Consider the following 25,170-nt stretch of genomic DNA (forward strand, 5'->3'; position numbering starts at 1 on the left):
AATTCATTTAACAGCTTATGCAAGAACCCAATCTTTCCAGATGTAAATCCTGCCTCATTTGAATCATTCAAGTGGCAACCTCAAAGTAACAACTGATGCACCTTCCCATGCGTTCATCACTCCCAATACATACTAACCCCTGTTATAAAATAAAAAGAGCCTAGATCTTTTTTGAGATAGGCCATGGTTTGGAGGTAGACTCGACATCTATAATTTGAGAGTTAGAAACCGCCTGCGCCTGAGACACCGCCGAAACCTGAAGGAAACAGACTGGATAAACAGTTCTCTACACCCAAAACCCGTGGGAGGGAGAGCTAAACCTACAGAGAGGGAGACACGCCTGGGAAACCAGAAGAGACTGCACTCTGTGCACATCCAGACGCCAGAGGAAAACACCAAACGCCATCTGGAACCCTGGTGCACGGAGGCTCCCGGAAAGAGCGGCGCAGATCTTCTCGGTTGCTGCCGCCGCGGAGAGGACTTAGGCAGTACCCCACGAGCAAACTTGAGCCTTGGAACCGCAGGTAGGACCAACTTTTCCCCTGCAAGTGACCTGCCTGGTGAACTCAAGACACAGGCCCACAGGAACAGCTAAAGACTGTGTAGAGAGGAAAAACTACAAGCCCGAAAGCAGAACACTCTGTCCCCATAACTGGCTGAAAGAAAACAGGAAAACAGGTCTACAGCACTCCTGACACACAGGCTTATAGGACAGTCTAGCTACTGTCAGAAATAGCAGAACAAAGTAACACTAGAGATAATCTGATGGCAGGAGGCAAGCACAGGAACCCAAGCAACAGAAACAAAGACTACATGGCATCATCGGAGCCCAATTCTCCCACCAAAATAAACATGGAATATCCAAACACACCAGAAAAGCAAGATCTAGTTTCAAAATCATTTTTGATCATGATGCTGGAGGACTTCAAGAAAGACGTGAAGAACTCCCTTAGAGAACAAGTAGAAGCCTACAGAGAAGAATCGCAAAAATGCCTGAAAGAATTCCAGGAAAACACAATGAAACAGTTGAAGGAATTAAAAATGGAAATAGAAGCAATCAAGAAAGAACACATGGAAACAACCCTGGATATAGAAAATCAAAAGAAGAGACAAGGAGTTTTAGATAGAAGCATCACCAACAGAATACAAGAGATGGAAGAGAGAATCTCGGGAGCAGAAGATTCCCTAGAAATCATTGACTCAACTGTCAAAGATAATGTAAAGCGGAAAAAGCTACTGGTCCAAAACATACAGGAAATCCAGGACTCAATGAGAAGATCAAACCTGATCAATCCTGGATTGGCAGGATTAATATAGTAAAAATGGCCATTTTACCAAAAGCGATCTACAGATTCAATGCAATCCCCATCAAAATACCAATCCAATTCTTCAAAGAGTTAGACAGAACAATTTGCAAATTCATCTGGAATAACAAAAAACCCAGGATAGCTAAAACTATCCTCAACAATAAAAGGACTTCAGGGGGAATCACTATCCCTGAACTCAAGCAGTATTACAGAGCAATAGTGATAAAAACTGCATGGTATTGGTACAGAGACAGACAGATAGACCAATGGAATAGAATTGAAGACCCAGAAATGAACCCACACACCTATGGTCACTTGATTTTTGACAAAGGAGCCAAAACCATCCAATGGAAAAAAGATAGCATTTTCAGCAAATGGTGCTGGTTCAACTGGAGGTCAACATGTAGAAGAATGCAGATTGATCCATGCTTATCACCCTGTACAAAGCTTAAGTCCAAGTGGATCAAGGACCTCCACATCAAACCAGACACACTCAAACTAATAGAAGAAAAACTAGGGAAGCATCTGGAACACATGGGCACTGGAAAAAATTTCCTGAACAAAACACCAATGGCTTATGCTCTAAAATCAAGAATCGACAAATGGGATCTCATAAAACTGCAAAGCTTCTGTAAGGCAAAGGACACCGTGGTTAGGACAAATCGGCAACCAACAGATTGGGAAAAGATCTTTACCAATCCTACAACAGATAGAGGCCTTATATCCAAAATATACAAAGAACTCAAGAAGTTAGACCGCAGGGAGACAAATAACCCTATTAAAAAATGGGGCTCAGAGCTAAACAAAGAATTCACAGCTGAGGAATGCCGAATGGCTGAAAAACACCTAAAGAAATGTTCAACATCTTTAGTCATAAGGGAAATGCAAATCAAAACAACCCTGAGATTTCACCTCACACCAGTGAGAGTGGCTAAGATCAAAAACTCAGGTGACAGCAGATGCTGGCGAGGATGCAGAGAAAGAGGAACACTCCTCCATTGTTGGTGGGATTGCAGACTGGTACAACCATTCTGGAAATCAGTCTGGAGGTTCCTCAGAAAATTGGACATTGAACTGCCTGAGGATCCAGCTATACCTCTCTTGGGCATATACCCAAAAGATGCCCCAACATATAAAAAACACACGTGCTCCACTATGTTCATCGCAGCCTTATTTATAATAGCCAGAAGCTGGAAAGAACCCAGATGCCCTTCAACAGAGGAATGGATACAGAAAATATGGTACATCTACACAATGGAATATTACTCAGCTATCAAATACAACGGCTTTATGAAATTCGTAGGCAAATGGTTGGAACTGGAAAACATCATCCTGAGTGAGCTAACCCAAACACAGAAAGACATACATGGTATGCACTCATTGATAAGTGGCTATTAGCCCAAATGCTTGAATTACCCTAGATGCCTAGAACAAATGAAACTCAAGACGGATGATCAAAATGTGAATGCTTCACTCCTTCTTTAAAAGGGGAACAAGAATACCCTTGGCAGGGAAGAGAGAGGCAAAGATTAAAACAGAGCCTGAAGGAACTCCCATTCAGAGCCTGCCCCACATGTGGCCCATACATATACAGCCACCCAATTAGACAAGATTGATGAAGGAAAGAAGTGCAGACCGATAGGAGCCGGATGTAGATCGCTCCTGAGAGACACAGCCAGAATACAGCAAATACAGAGGCGAATGCCAGCAGCAAACCACTAAACTAAGAATAGGACCCCCGTTGAAGGAATCAGAGAAAGAACTGGAAGAGCTTGAAGGGGCTCGAGACCCCATATGTACAACAATGCCAAGCAACCAGAGCTTCCAGGGACTAAGCCACTACCTAAAGACTATGCATGGACTGACCCTGGACTCTGACCTCATAGGTAGCAATGAATATCCTAGTAAGAGCACCAGTGGAAGGGGAAGCCCTGGGTCCTGCTAAGACTGAATCCCCAGTGAACTAGACTGTTGAGGGGAGGGCGGCAATGGGGGGCGATGTTTGGGAGGGGAACACCCATAAGGAAGTGGAGGGGGGAGGTGGATGTTTGCCCGGAAACCAAAGAATTATTATTACGTATTAAATAAATTAAAAAAAAAAAGAAAAGAAAAAATATATACCACCTTGCTAATTATCCAAAATCTAAAAAAAAAAAAAAAAAAAAAAAAAAAGAAACCACTGGAAAAGACAAGCAAATGATAAACTAGAGGGAAAATAATAAGAAAGGAGAATGTTAATTCCTCACCCCCAGATGTTCCTCTCCACATGGCATTAATTCTACCACTGCTTGTTCCTTTAATGCACTTTGTGAGGGAAAGCAGAAAATGCCACTGGAAATATAATTGTCTCTCAGTATCTATTACCAAACAGTAGGGAGATTTTCATATTGTTCTGCCTATTGCAGTGAAAATTTAAGCAAGGGGAGAGAATGTTCTCCCAACACCTGTTTTCCTAATTGATAGTAATTACTCTGAGCATGTGCCCCCAGCACGTAGGTCTTAATCAAAGTGGGTGCATTCTCATAAAGCCACATTACTTCCTCATAAGCTGTATTATCATCTTATTAACACATTAAAAGAGGACAGGTGACTGAACGGTGACAGGAGCTCCCAGGTCTGCCATTGGATGAGAGAAGTCTGCATACCATTTTCCTTCAGTTTGATCACTCCCTGTCAGGACTTCTTATGCCTTACAAACAAATGTTAGAAAAGGATCCTTTTATACCCTCTTTGGAGATTGAGAGACATGGTTTAAGAAGTTAGTGTAATTTTTATCAGTCCCTTTTGCTTTCCTTTGTTTTACATGTCAGAAGAAGAGATTCTTGGAGCAAAGAAAATAGAAATTATCTCTCTACGTTTAGACAGTACACCATCATGGCATCACCTGCTAGGCCGTGCTTAGGATAGGGATGAGCAGCGTGTACTTATGCTATGGAAGATAGGGGAAACTGATTGGCAACATAGATGCCTTAACACTTGATCCTATTTATTCAGGACTCTGGACTTCTGTTCTCATGGAAAAGCAGTGAGGAAAAAGAACCTGCCAGTCATTCATACCTCCTGAGCTTGAAGTCAAAAGGCAATGACAGGTTGGCAGGCTCTCAGACTTGGGCGACTCTGTACAGTATCACATTCCCTCGCCATGCTTTTATCTGGCTTGAAAAGACCTTGATTTTTAGAAAATTTGAAATTTAAAACTGTCTGGTTGCTAAAAGCTCCTTTAAACGCTCATTGTGGCTCAGAGCAATACATCATCACGTCCCTGGTGCTCAGATGATGTACGGAGCCCATATATCAAGAGAGTGCCATCCCTCTCATGATGTATGATTATAACTCACCATTGGATCACGGCTGGTGATGTATGGCTTAAAAACACAATTGTTAAGCCACAAAACTCTATAGGGTCTCCACAAATCCTGCAAGGGTTTTTTTGTTTATTTTATTTTATTTTTAACAGAATTGGTTCTTCATCCTTTTTCTTAACCCTTTGACTGGGACAGTTTGAAAACATGGAAGATTCTCTATTCCATGTTTTGCTACAGGCAACCCAGCTGCCTGAGAATCACCAATATTCTCAATGAAAGAGCTCTGGGCAGCAGAAGTCAGATGCCATCTGTATTTCTTCATGAACACCTTTGAGTTTTCAGAGCTCACTGCTTTAACTCCTTAATCGGTCATGTTAAGGTATGCTCCAAGCTCTGTGAACGACATCATTTCTAGCGACATTTATTTTTCAATGAAGTGGCTCTCAGTGATGTCATGCTGACGATGAGGCATATCTAGTCATATCACAAACATAAGCTTTCCAGATAGTGACAGCCCAGAGTAAAATGTGCTCAGTTCAACTCACTGCAGAATAAGGCTTCTGGCTTACAGTAAAAGCGTGTTGTTCAAAGGTACTGCGACGTGATATAGTCATTCCCAGGATGTGTTAAATATTTACAACGTAACAGCATTGGCCTAAACATGAATTCCTATAGCATGCACAATAATTTCATGAACTAGTCTACTGGTTTATGGACACTTAATAGATATGAGGAGATAAAATGAGTTTAAACAACAAAACACCTCATGTGCTGAGAAGCACAGGTCATACCTGGACCATGGCATCATCTCTAGAGACTATAATCCAAGCCCCACTCTGTGAAGCTTCTCCCTTTCTTAGATCTGGGGCAGATTGCATGAGATGACACGGCACAAACCCTGGAAGACAAATCAAGGCCTACACTTGTAGCCCTGGTTCTACCATTGGGTTGCTGTTGGTCTTCCAACTCTCCTGTTCTATAAAATGAAGGAATTAGATCGTGTGACTCTCTAATGTCTTCTAACTTATATTAGTATTTTTTTAATATTTTGGTTTTAGAAATAGGTTTTCTTTTTCAGTTGATGACAGTAAGTGCTAACAGTTTCAGCTGAATCTGATGTAGAAGCTGTTGTACTATATTACGTTGAAATCTTATTTCCAGGACTGTGTTATAATCTTACGTTTGTAAAGTAAAAGAATTTTTATCACTCAGTCATGAAACTAACTGGATGTTCTTGCTTTTTCTCCTCAGTGTTTTTCTGTCTTCTCCATATTTTCCATGTGCCAAATGTGTTAGTATAATGATCAAAGAATTGTAACAACTTTATGAGGTAAATGTAGTTGCCTATTGCCATTTGAGACCTTTGGATGATATTTCAAATTTCATGAAAACCAAAGTAGACATGAAGCCTTACCTGAATCTTACTATAAAAAATTAGTCTCATTTTCTTTACCTATACAATCAGTAGACTCATATTGATTCTATAGAAGTGTTGTACTAATAAAAAATGGAAAATCTCTAAAAAGTCAGGTCATATATGTTTGTTTTATATTGGCTGTTTGTTTTTGTTTATTTGTTTATGTGTCTGTTTGTTTTTTGTTGTCACGACCAAATACTTGAGAGAAACAAGTTAGAGAAATAAAATGAATGATCTCCTTTCCACGATTTTAGTCCATGGTCATCCGCGTCTTCTATTTCTGGGCCATAGTGAAAAAGAACTTAATGTAAGAAGGATATGGAGCTGCAGAGCCGTTCAGTTCCCAGAAGCTAAGAAGTAGCAGACTAAGAGTTGCATGGGACAAGACTTGCACATGGGACAAGACAAGGCATACTTCCTCCAAGAATGCCCTACATGCTAAGAATTCACCACTTCTTAATAATAGGATAAGAATCTGATCCCGTAGGTGATAAATCAAATGAAGTCATAGCCCTTGTAATTCAATGACTCTGAAAAGTCCCTACCAGCTGAGTCTTTAACACAAGAGCTCTGAGGCATATACAAACCAGAACACCAAGGTACTACATTGCTGCTGTGAGTCCATTGGTAGCTCTGTGGTTAGCCTTTGAGGAAATGCATGGTGTTTTCCAGAACAGGGTCACAGTTTGTATTCACCAACTTAAACAAAGTTCCTTATTCTCATCTTCCTTCCCAGAATTTGTGTCTTTCTCTTATTAACGTTGTCTATCACTAGAGAAGGGACGTAGTCTCTCCTTGTGGTTTGAGATAAAAGCAGCTAGTCATCTTTCCTTCATCATTTCTGTTTCTTTTTTGGGAAGATGTTTTCCCAAAACATTTTCTGTCCATGTAAATTAAAACTATCATCATTTTACTCTTGACTTATAAGAGTTCTTTATGTATTCTAAATACAAGTTCCTCTTCAGATATATGATATGAAAAAAGTTCCCATCAGTGACGTCACTTTTTATTTTCTTAATTAAACCCCTTGGGTTATGAGGTGAGAATCTTGGTGATATTTAGTGACTTCTAACTTGAAGTTCTCTTGTGATGACACTCACCACGCCTGGAAATCTAGGATAGATTTTATATTCCCAATCAGCTGGTAAGCAGTTTATATGCATCCCTAATTTTGCCTGTCCTGTAATCTACTATATTCATCTGTCCTCTACAGTATTATTTTCATTATTCTTTGAAGCCAAGTTTTCTATTGCCATCCATATGCAGGTGTTTAAGAGAGGGGTTCACACAAGCTCTCACAACTGGGAGGGCAGATAGCCAATTAGAAAGGATGCCAACCCTTTTCTGCCTTTCATGGCCCTTTTCTCTGCCATTGTTTTATTCCCTGCAATTGAATTATGAAATAGTTTGACAAGGAAAAGGCACATTATTTTGATTGTACTGACCATCCCCAGGTGATGATGAATGCTTGTGTGGATAAAACGACGGAAGGAGCGGTACAACAGAAGGAAGAAGCATAGTAGAAAAGGTGATGCTAGTGCAGTTGCCTATCCGCTCCTGCCGTCCCTACCAACACCTCTAATGAGATGGAATTCATACATTTCACACTGGTGAAGTAAAAAATGCAGTGGGCTTTAATGCATTCAACAAAGTTGTGAGATCATCACTGCTATGTGACACTAGAAATGAAAACATCAATCACCCCCAAATAAACCCTGTTTCCTTTGGCAGTCACTCTTCATTGTGCTCCAGGAAACACTCTCTCTCTCTCTCTCTCTCTCTCTCTCTCTCTCTCTCTCTCTCTCTCTCTCTCTGTGAATTTGCCTAGTCTGGACATTTCATAAATGGGATCGTGTAATGAATGGCCATTCGGATCTGAGTCCTTTCACTTAGCATAATGCCTTCCCTTAGCAGCTCCGTTCCTTTTTATGCCCAATCATCTTCCGTTGTCTTGTTATTATGGTATCCATCAGTTCATAGTCATTTGGATTGTTTCCACTTTTTGATGATTGTGAATAATATTGCTATAAATATGCATTACAAGGTTTTGTGCCTCCATGGTTCCAGTTCTCATGTGTATATACTGGGAATATAATTTTCGGTCATTTGGTGGCTGGATGTTTCCCATTTTGAAGAATTGCCAAGCTGTTTTTCAAACATACAGCTGCATCATTTTGCACTCTGTGCAAAAGTGTTCAAGGCTTCTATGGCTTCACAGTCTCCCCCACACTTGCCCTTGTCTGTCCTTTTGATTAGAAGGATCCTGGTGGGAGCAAAGTGGTATCTCTGTGTGGTTTCCATTGGCATTTCACTAATGACTAATGCCATTGAGTATATAATCGTGGGCTTTGCATAGTTGTCTCTCCAGCTTCGCTGAAACCAACTAAGTATTCAACAATGGTGTACACTATGATTCCCTCTTTCTTGAAATTATCCCTTCTCTGGGCTTCTGGAACACACCATCTCTTGGTTTAGACACTTACCATGTTGGTAGGTTAACTCTTCCTTCCCTTCCTTACAAGAGCTGAGCTGCATCTGTCATGATTTCTCTGTCCTGGGAGGCTGAGTGGGTTGTCAGAATCCTGTGATTAGGCTGTCACTTAAGAGTTTATGTCACTGTATCATGTACCAGGAAGAACTGAGATCATGCCCCTAGGGAAAAATCACCTAGGTAGTGAGCTGATGGCTGTCTTTGGTGTCACAGCAAGTTTCAAATGGCTGCCAATGATTGAGAGTGGCATTTCCAGAACTGAATGGTAGCAGCATAGAGAAATAGCTCTGGTGAGTGAACCCAGGGGAGCAAGGTATAGAAGAGGAATTAGAGACAAGACCAAATCCAGAGTCACAGGCATGGCCTTAAGTACAGACAGAAAGCAGTACACAAAGCTGTGCAACCTATAGAGAAATGTCTCTGCATAACACAGCAGGGCAGGACAAAGTGTTAACCTCAGTGTTCAACATGAGTGCATTTCATAGGTGCAGGCCTAAGAGGGATGGTCTTAACCAATGGCTCTCAAATATGACCCTAGACCAGCATCACTTGGGAATCTATTAGAACATAAATTAGGAGGCTCTTAATTTTAGCAATACCTGGCTTTTTACTGCAGTTGGAGAAACACTAACCAAAGCAACAAAAACACATTCTGACAGAAAGAGATGCTTTAACTGCACATCAAATGTGCTTAGATGACTTGATACTTTAGGCCTGTAAGATGGGAATTCTGTAGTACTCCTTATAGAGAGAGAGTAGGGAATTGTCGGGGCGAGGGAACACACCCAGTACACAGGAGATCTAGCTGTATTGGGCATACTGTACTTTAGATAAAAGCTGTTACTTTTGCATCCATACCATCCTGCAGTTTGAGTACCGAAAACTGATCTAGACCTTGTGATGACTAATGCGTAAAGCAGATGGTAGAGAATAGGTAGGTGACATCAAGGAAGAAAGGGGGTCTTGATAGGAAGAAAGGAAGAAAAAAATTACAGCAAGATTTGCAATTGAAGATTGGTTAGGCTCTCATCAAGTCCTCAGCCATCTATGCTCCCTGCCTTCTCTGATCTGAGGTCTGAATCCTTCAGCCACGGAGCACGGTGAATTTCTTCTTGGGCTTGTGTTGCATGCCTTTCTTTTAAAACTTGATTCCTGGGTAGTTTGTAACTTACTTCTCCATGTTTGTTTGTCTCTCTCCCACTCTCTTTGCTCACATAGTTGGAGACTTAAGTATGCTATGTCCTAGTTGCTAAGGGCTTTTGGGCCAGGCTTCCTCATTGACTGAAGAATATTTAGGCAAAAATTACACATCACAGTTTGGGGATTCTGTACTGAGGGACTAATACTAAGCTCCTCTTTATTTCACCTAACATGGATAGCCTTGTTTACTGCCTCCCCTGCAATAACTTATCATTCTCCCATCCTTATACCCAAAGCCACAGAGACACTTCATGCTCTGTTCTCTAGAAGTCCATGGTTACAACCCAAACAAAGCAATTAATGTTCGGTGGGCATGATGCTTTGGTTGTCTACTTGCTTTTCCATTTTCCAATCACTACAAGTGATAATAATGCAGAATGTATCTCAAGGGCATGACTAAGATTTAGGCTTACAGAGATACAATAGATGCCATTGGTAGAGTAAAACTAAGATAGCAGCTTAGCTTTGAAGAATACATGTTGCATTAGATATGCTGTAAGTCTTGATTAATGATCTCTGCCTGATAAGACACCAGTGTCTACTACCTGATACTTTAGTAGCCTAGACTAGGGAAATGAGGGATTTAAAAGATTAAGTGCAGGTCAGTAATTGGCTTAGAAGGTCAGGTACTTGTTGTCAAGACATACAACCTGAGTTTAATCCCAAGAATGTGCAAGGTGGGAGGAGAGAGCATGCTGCTAGTTGTCCTTTGCCCTTCTCATCTACACACACACACACACACACACACACACACGCATGCACGCACGCACGCACGCACACACACACACACACACACACACACACACTACAATTTATATTTTTTTCAAAAGATTACATTCACAGAATTATTGTGTGTGTTGGTAAAGAATAAGAGAATAAGAGAGGGATACATCATTTTCTATGCAGGTTCCACCACGATCTGCAGAGCTCTCTGAGCATTGGTTTCTCCTTCTGTAAAAAGGAAGAACACTTCAGAAAGGAATTGTGGGAGTACTCAATGAAAAACTATCCAGGATTAATACAAGCATTGGTTGTCATAGTCAATAAGAATAAATGAGAACATGTGTATTACATTTGTATAATTGTTATTTAATGCTGCTGCTCTTGATTTGCCCCACTCTACTTCTTCCTTTCACTAATTTGCTGGTTACTTATGCACTTCTTTGCCGGCCAGGTCTTCTCTCCTGTCAATTCCAGAGTCACAGCAGCCATCTCTTAAGACATACTGTCATTTCAAAGCACTGACTAACTACAACCCAAACTGACACTGATGAATAATTCCACAGAGCATGTAATAGACTCTGGCATTTCCCTCAAACTCCCGTATGCCACCAAGTTGTTCCCTCTTGTTTTGTGCTTCTTTATTCTCAAGAGATTTCAGATGTAGTTTCTGAAGGTGAACATCATCTTCCTCTGAAAAATAATCTAGCAAGAAGCAGTGGACAGTAATTGGCCTCCAGGAAAGCATCACTGTCAAGTCAAAAGATGGAAAGGGAATTAAACACATTTTTCTTTCCTTTTATATTTCAGCATGTACATGTCCACATTCTTCCCAGGAAGTCAGGAGACTTCCGCAGGAATGACAACATCTATGATGAGGTGAGTCTGTCCTTTATGACTTTATTATTTGTTCATAAGTCCTGTCAGTGTGGTACAATCAACCCAATCAACCATATGTCACCCCAGACGGGATCTTAAATGGGTTCTACCCAGGAGAACTCAGAAATGGCAGTAGAAGCTAACAAGCCAAGAGTGACCATTAGAAAAATCTAAAATAAATGAATTATAATGATATTTTTTACTAATGAAACCCAGTATCAAGCCAAGTGCCTTTTTTCTTCTCTGTCATGTTTTCCAGGGTACTTAATATCTGTATAAAGACATAATCCTGAATCTACATGGATAATATAAATTTAACAGTAGAAATCAAGCAGAATGATATATAATTCTTTGCTACAAATGTGCTAACATTGGGAGCTAGGGAAATGGCTCAGTGGATAAATTCCTTGTTCTGTAAGCATGGGAACCTGAGTTTGACTCCGCAGAACCCCTAGAAAATGATGAGATGGCAGATATGCACATATTAACAAAATTAGTAACAAAATGACTATGAAGGAGATGGGCAGATCCATGGAGCTCATTGACCAGCTATTGCAGCTAAATCACTGAACTCCAATACCCAGGAGACCCTATATGAGGGAAAAGAAAAAGGATGCAAAAGTGATAGAGAAAGACACTCAGTGCCAATCTCCAGCATATGTACATACATGCAAGTATACTAACGTTTACACATATATACACCATACACTTACAAAAACATATAGACTTTGCACTTAGCATACCTGTAGACTCAACTTGTCTCTCCAATGAATCCTGAATTGACAAAATGTGTTCAAAGTGGAACTTTTGAGTTATCCTGAACAGAAAGTACATTGATTTAAATGACATGTGTGTAACCTGAATCTCCTGAACATTTTAGAAGCTGTGTGATTTTTGGATCTTTCCGTCCAAAGATACAAATGTCAAATCAATATTGCATGAATCAACAAGGACTGTGCAATCATTTCTAGGGTCTTGTCCCCAGGAGAATCTTCTGGCATCTGCTTATGCTGTGTGAAATACAACCTATGATAGAATAATTTAGAAGAAAATGTAAATTAATTTCTATTTACATACTACCTATAGCCAAAGAACACAAAATATATTCTATACATATGAGAGTTGGTCAGACAGTGCCTGTGCTGCTGAGTGTTTGTTTTAAGATGACTTTGGTTTTAATAAGGAAAGGTGTGTTTATCAATTAACAATGTCTGCCTTCGGTGTCAAATAAGACAAGCAGATTTTAGTCATGTATTTGATATTCTATTTCCAGACCTTTAGAAATAATTTCCATTTTTATCCATAATTTTGGTGGTTTACCATGTGTTTCTACCAACTATATGAAGATTTTTAGCTGGTCCCCAGGGCCTATGTTGACTATATATCTTTGTGTACATATAGGATTTTTCCTAATAAACTGGGGATTAAAATGGCGATCCAAACACTGAAAATTTAGTAAGAAAATTCTTCTATGACTCTCCTGGGACTTGGTGGCTCTTTTGATGTCCTTTCCAACACTTGCAGTGGACTTGCGTAGAGTGGATACTCTGTTTGTGACACAGTGGCTTAAACTCTTATTTATTAGGGATATCTTTAATATGTTGTGTTTGGGTGTATGACAAAGGTATAGGGAACCATTATTTCATGTGTCAACGCCCCCCAAGTGATTGTGATGAAGATTTAGGTGTAAAAGGAGGTATTGTCTACAACCCTGGCTTCCCAAAACCTCTAAAAACTCTTATGTGAGCTCGGTTTTACCAGATGTAGCATACAGGTTGGAGATTGGTAATGACTTAGTCTTTGAGGGAAGAAAATCAGAGTTCCAGGATCATTGTATACAGAGATACATTAAAAACACAAGTACAATGCATATTAACGTAAACCAAGGTTAATAAAATGTTGCCAAGTACAGGTTATTTTAATGAATAAATTACCGCATGATTTATATTCAAGTGAATGCTGCTAGAGTAGTATTTAAAGTGCTTGAAAACACTGCTTTCTTAGGCTGATCAGTCACCTTGAATCTTGTTTATGTTCCAAATGTACTATTGACAGAAGCTGTGTGGATACATTTCAGCTCTATATAGCATACAATGGCTGACATTGCACAGCACATGGCCTTTCTCTCCTCTAATACTCTTTTGCCCTCCCTAAATGCTCTACTGGCATCTCTAGACTCACAAATAAAACAACACACATTCCTATGTTCTATATATCTCCTCTACATGAAAAAATAATTTCCATAAAAATGATTTTTTTTCAGTCAAGAGTAGCTTATAATATACCCTATAGAGACAGTGCTACAAGATGAGAAAGGGATTGGGCAATAGACTCAAGTTCATTGCTCCCTACTGAGGAGGTGACAGTCTAAATAACGTCACTTGGTTTCCATGTCTTAATGTTCGTATCTTTAAAATGGACAGTGTATAACCCTTCAAAGGCTGGCCATGTGTACTATGTAACATACAGCTCCTGGAAGCAGATTTGGGGATTGGTATGTACTTGTTACTAATTTTGCCTTTAACCATACAGAGGGTAAGTAATGGGAACCCCGATTTCAAGCCAGGTTGTTAAATGAACTTATTTAGTACTGTTTTCCAGAGTGAATAAAATACTGTTTCCAATTTTCTCTCTGCCTTTAGCCACTCAGACTCAGTTTAATCTTCCTTTGTTTGAGAAGCTTCTCTCGTTTGAGTACATAATAAAGTAATGGCTAGCAAGAGGCATGGGGAGCATGAAGCATTGGGCGGGCATTATTGGTACACAGTGTAATGTACATTAGACTGAGTGATCTTAATCAGAAATGATAGGGTGGTGAAGGATGGCATTCCTTATACTGATGAAATCACTCACTGTAGATTATGTATCTCCCCGTTACACAACAAATAGGCTGCCTTGAAGGCAGATGGATAGGCAATAGCAATAGCAAGAGAATGAGCTCAGTGGATGTATTTGCACTCCTACTACTACAGTTTCAAAGAGGGTTACCTAAAGAAGTCCTAGGTTCAGTCCGCTCATCAAGTTATATTCTTTGTGAACACAATTTTGAGGCAAATAGTGATGATGGGAGATGACTCACATAAGAGGTGCAAGATGGCAAGTTCTAGAAACAGAGAAAAGGTATGGAGATTGAGGAGAAGGATGTGGAAAGGAAGACACAGTCATTGTTTCTAAATATCAAACATTTTGGGAAAACGGTTAAAGGCTCTAAATGTGTTTATGTGGGATAATATTTTTTGTGGTCTCTAAGGAAAGATCTAGCAAAATCAAGCTATAAAGAGGCAGGTGTCAACATCAAAAGAGAATAAATCACATGTGGGAAAGAACTTCTAACAGATAGATTGACCTTGGTGTGAAAGGACAAGAGTCCTAACTCTGCAACCCTTCGGGTCACGATTGTTTGGAAGCATGTGTACAATTGGTACAGAGACCACATGGTTCTGCCTTTCCACACCTGACCCATTCTCTCATTTATCTCCCCTTGTAGAAGCTTAAGCTCGGTAACAAATAGTGCCTTTTTCTGATTAGTATTGTGGCACTTGAACAAGTGCCTAACAAAACCTTCATCTTTTCTTTAGTTCTTAGAAATACAAGACATAAGTCTTTCTTGACTTTAATGAGACTGTCTTCTATTGAGTTTTTCCAGTTCCAGCTTCTTCCTGTCTCTTCTAGCTCAGCATTGCATATCAATGATCTGCGAGTTGCTTGCCTCCTCACGTGTGTTTTGTTATTCCCTGCAATGTACTTTTTAATGAGGTACTTGATTTTTGTCTGAAAAAAAAATTTTAATGAGATGGAATGCCGCTAAGCGTGTCCCTCATGCCATAGGTCAGTAGTGCTCACACAATTCTGTGGCTTACATACACTGACATCCCACACATGGGCTGTGTCTCCATGTCTTTATCGTGTTTCCTCCCACTGAGCATTAAAGTCTTTCCTACAAATGCGGAATGAGAGAGGTCAACAGGAACAATGCTGGTTCCAAAGCCTTTTAAGTTTGAACCTTCTGACCCAATCCATCTCTTATCTCTACGATTCAAATGCTACTGCTCTTAGGAACAGCTGTCAGGCTCAACGCTTCATGCCAACCATCTGTAATGTCTGTTTCCCTTTCCTGTTTGCTTGCTTATTTACAACATTGTGATCCAAAGGGATTTCTTCAGCCTCTTTGTTGGGCCCTGCACACTTCTATGCCAGTAATAAGTCTCCTCTAGGTATAACTTGCTTTTGCTAAACTAGCATTGGTTCCCCTACCTCAGACCCTTTGTACAAATTGTTTTCTGCCTGCAATGTCTGATATCAGCTCCCCTCGATGTATATCTGGATGTTTATCCAAATCATAGGTCGTTCTCACCCTTCTTCCTTCTCTTCCTTCTCTTCCTACATATAGCTAAAATAACTATTCTTCCGTCCTTGCTCAAGTAGCTCCTTATTAGGATGCCTGTTACAATCTTAACAACTCACTCATGATACTTATTAGTTTATATGCAACAGCAGCATCTCCCAAGTGCATTGTAAAGCCTCGGGAGCAGGGACCTAGTCTGGTATAGGGGGGATCCACAGTGAATATCTGTTAACTAGGTGCACAGATGACAGGACAAGAGTCACACTTTAAGAACTCAAAATCCCCTACAAGCTGAAACATAATTTACACAAAGAGTGCATCTTGCTTTCAGGGGGTTGATTCATTAACTTCCTGGCTACACTGAATGTGAGTAGAACATGGGGCTATGAGCCATCAAAGGTTAATTTAATGGGTCATTGATGGAACAGAATCCTTTGTTCAGAAATCAGCAGGCTGCAGAAGGGCTGAAAAGTACAGCCCACCAGAAAGGTTTGGAGAAGCAATTATAAGCCTTTTCTTACTACTAAGCAAGTCTGGTAGACTTTCACAGAGGATGATAAGTAACTTTCCCCCTTGTAACCTAGATTTGTCTGCCTGGAACAAATAGAGATGTGGGGTTTGCTGAAAGCAAGCTGCGGAGCCACTCTGCCACTCATTCAGACTTTATTATCATCTTGGGTTTATCTTCCCTTGTTCTCCTTCAAGCTGCATGCCTTGGACTTGTCCTTGCGTATTTTACTCACCCTTCTACTACCACATTTCAGAACCTGAGCCTCTCCCCTCAATCTGAGCGTAAACTCCACCCTTTCTAAAGCATATAGGCCTCCCCCAACTTTCACTGCTCTCTCTATGGATATGTGCATCTTACAAACTCTGCATTGTACTTTCTTGGAACGTGTATGAATTATAAAATGCCTTCTCTGAACTCTCCAGGACCTCTATTATCTTGACAAGTTGATTAAGATTATGGTAAGGACACAAATGGTCACTTGGATCAAAGAGCATGCATAACTAATACAAGGAGGGGAGTGCCCATTGCTTAGTGCCATGGTCTATCATTGAATTAGCTCAGTTAAGACTTGTCCTGACTGTGTTTCAAATAAGTAAAACTCATAACTGGATTAGCCAATTCATCAGATGTTTATGGGTGACATTGAATGGTTATGATTGTATTCTATGTATAAAATCCATTGCTTATTTTTTTAAGGAGTACTTAATATTAAAGTAAAGGGGGATTGCAATCAGCAATTGGAAAAATGCAAACATGAACTTTATAGACAGAGCAAACATGGGCTCAAGCATGTCTTGGAAAATAATTGCTTGGCTTAACACAATGCATGAACAAAATCAATTTACACAAATTCAGGTCATTTGGCCCCTAGGGCTTAAAAGCATTATATTGCTGATGATATTTATTGTTGAACTTGAATCTCTTTCACACATCATTTGATGATGTATTCAAAGCCCATAGATCCCTAGTTGATTTTGCACAAAGGAAGGAATGTTTCAGTGAGACAGATAATTAGCTATGCTCCCTCTGGGTTCACTGATCTCTTCCTAGTGATTGCTAAGCTTCTGAGTTCATGAGAATCTTAGAATGCAAACAGTAATACCTCCTGATCAGACTAAAATGGCAATTCTATGTGTTTTCTGCACTTTTTGGAACATTTAAGTAAAAGAATCTGAATAGGATAAGAGCATAGTCATTCTTAATTGAATGCTATGCCTGCATATGCTGTCTATGTCCTTCTTTGAAAGCTCTTTGACTATCTAATTTAAGAGGCCTGGACTACTCATTCCATGTCACATTACTGTCCTACTAAATCTTTATAATCACTCACAGAAGAAGGTAAAATGAGAAAAAAAAAGTGATTTATCAGTTTAAAAATTATTTCTGCTGCCTTTTCCTCCTAAAAATTAGTATTAGAGAAAATAACAGGTTGGTTTCATGTTTACTAGTGCTTACTAAGCATGGTAGAAAAGCCAAATAGAACAATGATGATGGTAGTGGTGGTGGTGGTGATGATGGTGATGATGATGATGATGTAATTTGGGTTTCCATTACTATGAAGAGACACGATGAGCAAGGAGGTAACTCTTCTAAGGGACATCTAACTGGAACCAGCTTGTAGGTTCAGAGGTTCAATCCATTATCATCAGTGTGTGAACATGGCAGCATCTAGGCAGGCATGACACTAAAATAGCCGAAAGCTCTACATCTCAGTGTAAAGGCAAACAGGAGAAGACTGGCTTCCAGGCAACTAACCGGAAGGTCTCTCAAAGCCCAACCCCACAGTGGCATACTTCCTCCAAAAAGGTCATACTTCCTAGTAGTACCATTCCCTGGGCTAAGGATATCCAAACCACCACAAGGGCACCCAAAGACAGTCATGAATTCATTATATCAGAGAATCAGATCAAGAAAATGAAACAGAATACACAACGGGTGATGATCCCCATATGAGCCCTATAGCAAAAGATACAACTTCTATGAAGTCTTGGTTTTCCCATTAGAGTTTACTTTAAGAGGTGTCACATAAGGACATTTTTTTCCTCAAAATTTCTCTGCTATGTCATGAATATCTTCAGTTACTTGTTAGTGAGGCATTAACAAGAATAATGTGAATCACATGACACTTGATGTGTGACATTTATGGCAAAAGCACTTTTTTAAAGCTTCCTCAGCATTTCCTGAATAAGACTTCATTGTGCAGAGTGCCATGTGATCTTTGTGGTAAACTCAGTCTCTACACATACCCTACAAGACAGCCCGAAAGTCCCTAATAGTAAAGATGTAAAATGCCTGCTCTGAGACATCTTTGTTGCTGGTGTCCCTCTGTCTTCTATCACACTATCATAGGGCAATCCTTAGTCTCATTGTGATGGCTACAGTCCCACTGTGATAGCTACCCATGAGGCATGGTGCCTAAAGAATGGGCTATGTGTGTGCTTAAAAAAAAAAATCTTCGCGGGGTTGGGGATTTAGCTCAGCGGTAGAGCGCTTGCCTAGCAAGCGCAAGGCCCTGGGTTCAGTCCCCAGCTCCGGAAAAAAACAAAAACAAAAACAAACAAAAAAAAATCTTCATTTGGCTTATATTCAACATTCTTTACATAACTACTAATAAATTATCACTTAAGATTAAATATTTTGACAGTTTGGAAATCTATGATGCAATAAGGCAAATTACCAAGCAAAAATTCTTCTGAATCCATAATATTTAGACGATTGAGAATGTAGGCCTCAGGGAAGATTAAAAAGTTACTATAGTAATAATTTATGAGCCCAAACAGGTAAATAATGCAGAAGAAAGAGACATTAATTAATCATTAATATATTTTTATCAGTGGAAATTATTATGGCCTCAAAGAGAAGATATCCCAAATATTTGACCTACTCTCTTGAAAGAACAACATAAAAATGAACGAGAACTATGGAGAGGGGAGAAAACAAAGTTAATTATATTTTAAAGAATTTATAATTGATTTTGCTTTTTGGCTATCAGTTGACAATCTTTTGATGAAGTACTCATATATTTCAAATAATCTTGATAAATCTCATTACCTCTATTACTGGAGCAGGATATGTCATAGGAATTCATGCGTTGCATGGCAACACAGGGGCATTCCACTGCTGTCAAGGTTTTGCTTTGGTTACCACCAGGTGGTATCCACCATGGATGGCCCCAGTTCCCAATCAGTCCTCAAGAAGAGATGTCTATGTATACTTACAGATATCTTAGATTAAGAAAGATTTTAAAAAGAACATTTGAGCTTAAATTTAATAATAGAGTTTTTAACCAAAAACAACCTGAAGACTATCGTTTCAGCATATAGATATTATAGAATATTACTAATATTTTATACATATATATGTATATTTACATATATATAATACCAAATTAAATAGGACAGTTCTAGAGTTCTTTAAATCGGGAGAACGTTACTACTACTACTACTACTACTACTATTATTATTATTATTATTATTATTATTATTATTATTATTATCTTACATCTGTTTTATTTTCATCCTGCCTATCTAAATCCAGAAGACAGTGATGTGTTTTTGGTGATATCAAAGTATAAAGGTTGTCAAATGATTGAGATAGGGGCTATTGTCTCCTATCTTTTTGAATTTTAAAAATGAAATGACTAGTCAGATTGCTACATGGAGAGTGCATTCACTTTCTGTCTATCAGGGATGCTCATGAGATGATATAAGGACTTTGGGGAAAGAGGGACACTGTTTGAGTCATTGTTTCTGCTGACAATTGCCTTTGAAATGAGTGGCCTAGTTGGCCTTCATGAGGGTGGCTGAAATTTCTCATTCAGTTTTGAAAGGAGATACAATGTTCTTTTGTGGTAGCATTACACAAGATTAAGCATGGAGATCCAGTTCCAGCTTGCTTGGTGCTTAGTACATATTCCATGTACTTGAACAAATTGCTCAGCTTTTCCATGTCTTGATTTTTTTCATCTTTAAAATATATTTGGGGTTGTTATGCAACTAAATAGCTTCTTATGTACAAAGCCTTAGGATATACAAGAAGTGCTCTGTAATTATTCGCTATCATAATTTGCATGAGTACTAATAGTATTATGCAGACAAAGCCTGTTGTCAGGACCTGGTAGAGTGAGTTTGTTAGGTGACACATCAGAGGTCATCTTCTGACTGCACAGAACCCATCTGAGAGATTTCTGTTACTATATACATGTAGACTAGAGCCTTCAAAGACAGTCATTTGTGAGGACGTTAAACTTTCAAACAGTCTCAAGTAGGTAGAGAACCTGCATTATCCTGTCATTTAGACACTATAAAGAAATCTCTTCTGAAGAGATAATGCTGAACTAGAAATTTATTCTCGGACTTTCAGATCACTTCAACACACTGGCAAGCAGTGTTTTCTAGAAACTCTCAATATACAACTTCTACAACCCAACTTAGAAGCAGACTTTGAGAGGTTCTGGGTTTTGCTTTTTTGGTTTTTTGGGTTTTGTTTGGTTTTGTTTTGTTTTTAATTGAAGACAGTGAACAAAATGTTTCTATAACTATATATCTCTCAACAGTATACATTGGATTTGCACAGGGATTCATTCCATATCTTTTAATGTCGAGCTTACTATGCAAACATCAGTGTCTTTCATGAGATTTACTTCACAAGGAGAAGGCACAAGAATCCAGGAACATTAAGCTTTTACATTAGGTTACCAGTCATAAACAAATCTAGCTCTTAGATTTTGTCACCAAGATAACTAATTAAGAATAAATTAGAGAGTGAAATTATCATTTGATGAGCCACAGAAGCTGAACTCTTAGGTTCTTCACATATATCACCCTGTCTTTACAAACATCAGGAGAAGAGCTGAACCTCAGAGGAGGAAGCATCTTCCTTAAATCCTAATGACAAAGCTTGTTTACTCCCAAATCTTTTGAGTATAACCTTGTCTCTTTGTTTCACCCTTTACTTTGGTCACTATTTTGATGAAAAGATAGTGAGCTAAGCATTTTTTTTGGTTATGATTTCTGGACATATACACACTGACATATACTTATAAATAACTTAAGTATCTTCTAATCCCTATAAGTCTTAGATATACCCTTGCTAATTAAGTATGTAAAAACATTGAAGAAAATGGTATCTTACTACTTTAATATTTTGGATGTTGTTGTTTTTGTTGTTGTTGTTGTTGTTGTTATTGTTTCTTTCTGCTTTTAGGATTTGGCCCATAAGTTTGCCAACTAAAGAACTTCATTATAACTCTTTTTTGCTTAAACACAAGGAAATCCTCAACACACTCCAGTCCAGCTTCTACAATTCCCACGGTCATTCTTTCGAAGCTGATTTTGTGCACAAAATCTCTTAAATACTTATGCATGCCTTATAGTGTATTCATGTCATGATAGCACACTAAAATATTTAAAAGGAAATCGCTGCTTTATTTTTTTCTCAAAAAGAAACAGCCCTTGCTTACAACTCTCAATGGGCCATAAATATCTTCTAGGCCAGCTGCTCCAGTACTCGTTGGAAATCCTCCTTACATTAGAAGTAACTAAGGAACTCATAGAATATTCCCTTTGCACTGAAATGTAGCCTTGTTCTAGCACATATACTTTTCTTTTGGAAAAAAAAAATGTTTCTTCTTAGACCAGTCTCATCATTATTAGAAGGGCATTGTATGCATGTGTCAAGTACACTGGGAACTTTCTGGTCCTTTTCTCCGGAGATCTTAAGCATGGAGATCCAGTTGATGGATCCAGCATGGAGATTCTGTTGATACATTTTTGGTTTTGTTTTTGCAAAGATAAAAGCAATCACACTTGTTGCTTAATTCACCCCACATAGCACAGCAGCATGCACTAGGAATGTCTATCATGCACATAGGTTTCCTAGAATGTTTTGTTTTGTTTTGTTTTTTAATTCAGGTCTCGTCTCAAAACTGAGAATTTCAGAAATTTGGTGGATTCAGAAGCTCTCAATCTGGGATAAAGCTGAATTAGACTTGAGAAAGCAGAGAGGCAAGATTGTCCTCACTAGGTCATGCTCTTGAATGGAGTAGGAAGAGCTGATATGACTTGATATTAGCAATCCAATAAATTAATACACCTTCGGGGACATTTACCTGTGTTTCCTCTCCTCAGGTACACCTCGTAACTTTTAAGGCTAGCAGAGAATAAGGGAACAGACCTGGGCTTCACATTTAGGCTGCTTGTTTCTAGCCTGGCTTCTCCTCCATGCTTAGCCTACAAATACCAGAACTATCTTCCTCACCTCCTACTCACTACTGCTTTGCAAACAAAACAAAAACAAATAAAAATAAAAAACTCTCAACTACCTCATAGGACAGGCATTCCCTCAGGATGGTAGTTATTCTAAGTCTTATTTCCCCAGTCCTAGGGTAGACAGCCAGCCTCAGTTTGATTGGTAGCAAAGACCCATAATTCTCAGCATAGTCTTCCTTTCTGCCAAAATGTCCTTTTTGTACCTCAATTGTGCACAAAACATTTTACATTCTTAAATGACAAAAGATGACAACACATTTTGCAAACCAACAAGGCCTTCCAGAAGAGAAAGGAACTTTAAAGCTGGAATATCAAGCCTTAATTTAGATATCATTGGGACTAGTGACCACTGAACCAACCCCAGCCAGCAGCTTTGTACTTCAAGTGTGTATCTGGAGTCTACCTGAAAAGTAACTTGGTAAATGTCCCACCCCACTCCCAGAACCTCACCACTGCTCTCAGTGACAGGCCATTCGCATGTGCTTTCATATTTGGAACTCTGTCTACACCTTACCAAAACAGTAATGGAAATTTTGCTGTCACCATATAACTCAAAAATGTTCTTTTCTATGTCATAGTCTCTTAATTACCCCCAGAGTGACTGACTACTGACTTTGAATCTGGGAAGAGTTGCCCTAAGCCAAGAAATCCTTTAGAAAGTAGAAAAGTCCAATAGTAATGATGCTGATGGTGATGATTATGATAATGATGAGAAATAGACACACTAAGAAAATGAAAAGAAAAGCCAAACAAGCAAAAGCCAGAAATAGATTTACCATTAGAAAATCCAAAGATTATGTAGCACAGGTCAACACCTTAAATATTAGCACATAGAGGTCCAGTTTAAGCAATGATCAAAAAGATAAAATTTGACAAGACACGCTGTTTCTTCAAATTTGCTACAGCAGCATATAAAAACAATGAGTATAGCCATCAAACTATAGGTCCTCTCCTGGCATCTTGGGCCAGCTCTTCTTGAACTTGGACACTGAGTTAGTGCTGTAGAGTAGAACTCTTCTGTAGGCAGTGGGTTACCTTTAGACACAAGGGAGGTTGCAAGGACACGGCACAGCTGTTACTACTCTGAAATATTAGCCTAATGCACGTGAGCGAGGAATGAGTGGCAATGCTATGCTCTATTGGAAAGGAGAAGTCACTAAGATACCCAGTATAGTACACTCTGGTAGAGCCTTCTAGAGTTTCCTGAAGGAAATGGCCACTTGGTAACAGCGTATCTGAAAGTCCTCCCATAGACACTAACATCCTGGCTTTGTGTTGGATGAGATTATGGGCCATTTCATTTTGTCTCCAGCTCAGTTTCCCTATGTTCCAGATGGGATGGATTCACCTTGGTCACCTCAAAGCCCGCTTTTAGCTCTGATTCCTTGTGATGCTGTGACACTAAATAGTTCAATCAGGAAAGAACCACTTGCCCCAAGGACTCCTTCCCTTTGATTTCCACAAGGAGTCCACATTAGCATAGCAGAAAGTATATTTACATTGCAGTTGACTTTTAAAATTCACTGAGAGTGGAAGATAAAAGGAAAACACACCAGATGGAGTGCGAGCGCCCTACTATTTCAAAACACAGCCATTTCCACTAAATTAGTTGGCACCAAGTTAAAATTAAATATCATCCTGATTGCTATTTACAGTTGTCAACATGACAACTATAGTTTGTTTCTAAAGGAATAAAGATGGTTCTGAGACCGATTAGGGTAGTTTTGGAATTGTATTTTCTGATGGAAACATTAAGAGAATAATCAATTGGATATGAAAATATCAGAGAAATCATGAAGGCAATTGGGACGTAATTTAGCACCTGAATTTCTAGCAAGACCCCCCAGGAAAGACCGTTCAAGCATGTCTGCCAAATAAACTTCGGTGTCTTCAATTTTGACTGGCTCTACATGCTATGGTTCTTGATGTGTTTCTAGTTATAGACTCCTTTGAAAATCCTTCCCCAAAGTAGTTATGTGGGTTTTTTTTAAAAAAACACACTTACAATGGTACGTTAGATTTTTGCACTTGATTTTAGAATTGTTTAAGTCCTACTTGCAGAAGGCCCAACACAGTAGAGAGAAGAATGACCTAGTACCTCAAAAGCTTACCGCACTGGATTTAATAGGAAATATCCTCATCTCAAGCATTTGAATGTTTGGTTCCCAGTTGTGGATGCTGCTTAGGGAGGCTTAGGAATTTTATATGAGGTCTTAGTAGAAAAGGTTTGTCACTGGGGGCGAGCTTTGAGTTTAAAAGACTCTTGTCACTTCTGGATCATGTTCTCTGCTCCATGCTCGACATACAGGTTGGGAGCTCTCCAGTGTTGCTTTAGGCCTGTGCCAGCTACTTGCCTCCCTATCATGCCCTCTATCCCAGTTGAACCATAAACCTTGCTTCTTTAATTTGCCTTGACGGTAGTGTTTTAGCAATAGAAAAGCAACTAATTCAGTTACTAGGATTGGCTTTGTTCAAAAGTTTTCTATGAGTTCGTACCCACCTAAAATCAAGGGATGCCATTTATGGCCTTTGGGCTCAGCATTTCCTTCTAAGCTCCAGCTCTCTAAATTCAAAAGCATTGTGCTAATTTATTCTCAGAGGAAATGTCACACATGCACTGTTAGGATACCCAGTGAGGAAGAGGAGACTTCTGCAAAGGAAATTCCTCAAAGACTTTGAATAGCACTGTTCTTGAGGAATCTAGCAAGTAAACACAGCTGATGCCC

The 25,170-nt window shown here is 39.3% G+C and overlaps 1 protein-coding gene and 1 long non-coding RNA gene across 11 annotated transcripts in view; one reads left to right on the forward strand and one right to left on the reverse strand.

The window, feature by feature from the left end:
* The window catches only part of Fhit (fragile histidine triad diadenosine triphosphatase), a 1,507,501-nt gene that overhangs the window by 1,274,876 nt on the left and 207,455 nt on the right, over positions 1 to 25,170 (forward strand). For 8 of the 9 annotated variants that reach the window (XM_063274603.1, XM_063274602.1, XM_039093632.2 and 5 more), the window contains 1 exon segment: positions 11,251 to 11,319. The exons of the other annotated variant lie outside the window; for it this stretch is intronic. In XM_063274603.1, coding sequence (XP_063130673.1) covers positions 11,251 to 11,319 — 69 coding nt within the window. 9 annotated transcript variants of the gene reach the window in all.
* On the reverse strand, positions 10,789 to 19,499 carry LOC120097100 (uncharacterized). 2 transcript variants are annotated; one of them, XR_010058100.1, is made up of 3 exons: positions 19,227 to 19,499; positions 12,063 to 12,345; positions 10,789 to 11,190 (listed from the first exon to the last, which is right to left on the reverse strand). It is a non-coding gene; the product is annotated as an uncharacterized LOC120097100 (long non-coding RNA). The 2 variants fall into 2 exon arrangements; XR_005494340.2 differs by lacking the exon at positions 19,227 to 19,499 and adding an exon at positions 14,308 to 18,903.

The sequence above is a fragment of the Rattus norvegicus genome, chromosome 15 (assembly GCF_036323735.1).
Source record: "Rattus norvegicus strain BN/NHsdMcwi chromosome 15, GRCr8, whole genome shotgun sequence".
NCBI classification, from domain to species: domain Eukaryota; kingdom Metazoa; phylum Chordata; class Mammalia; order Rodentia; family Muridae; genus Rattus; species Rattus norvegicus.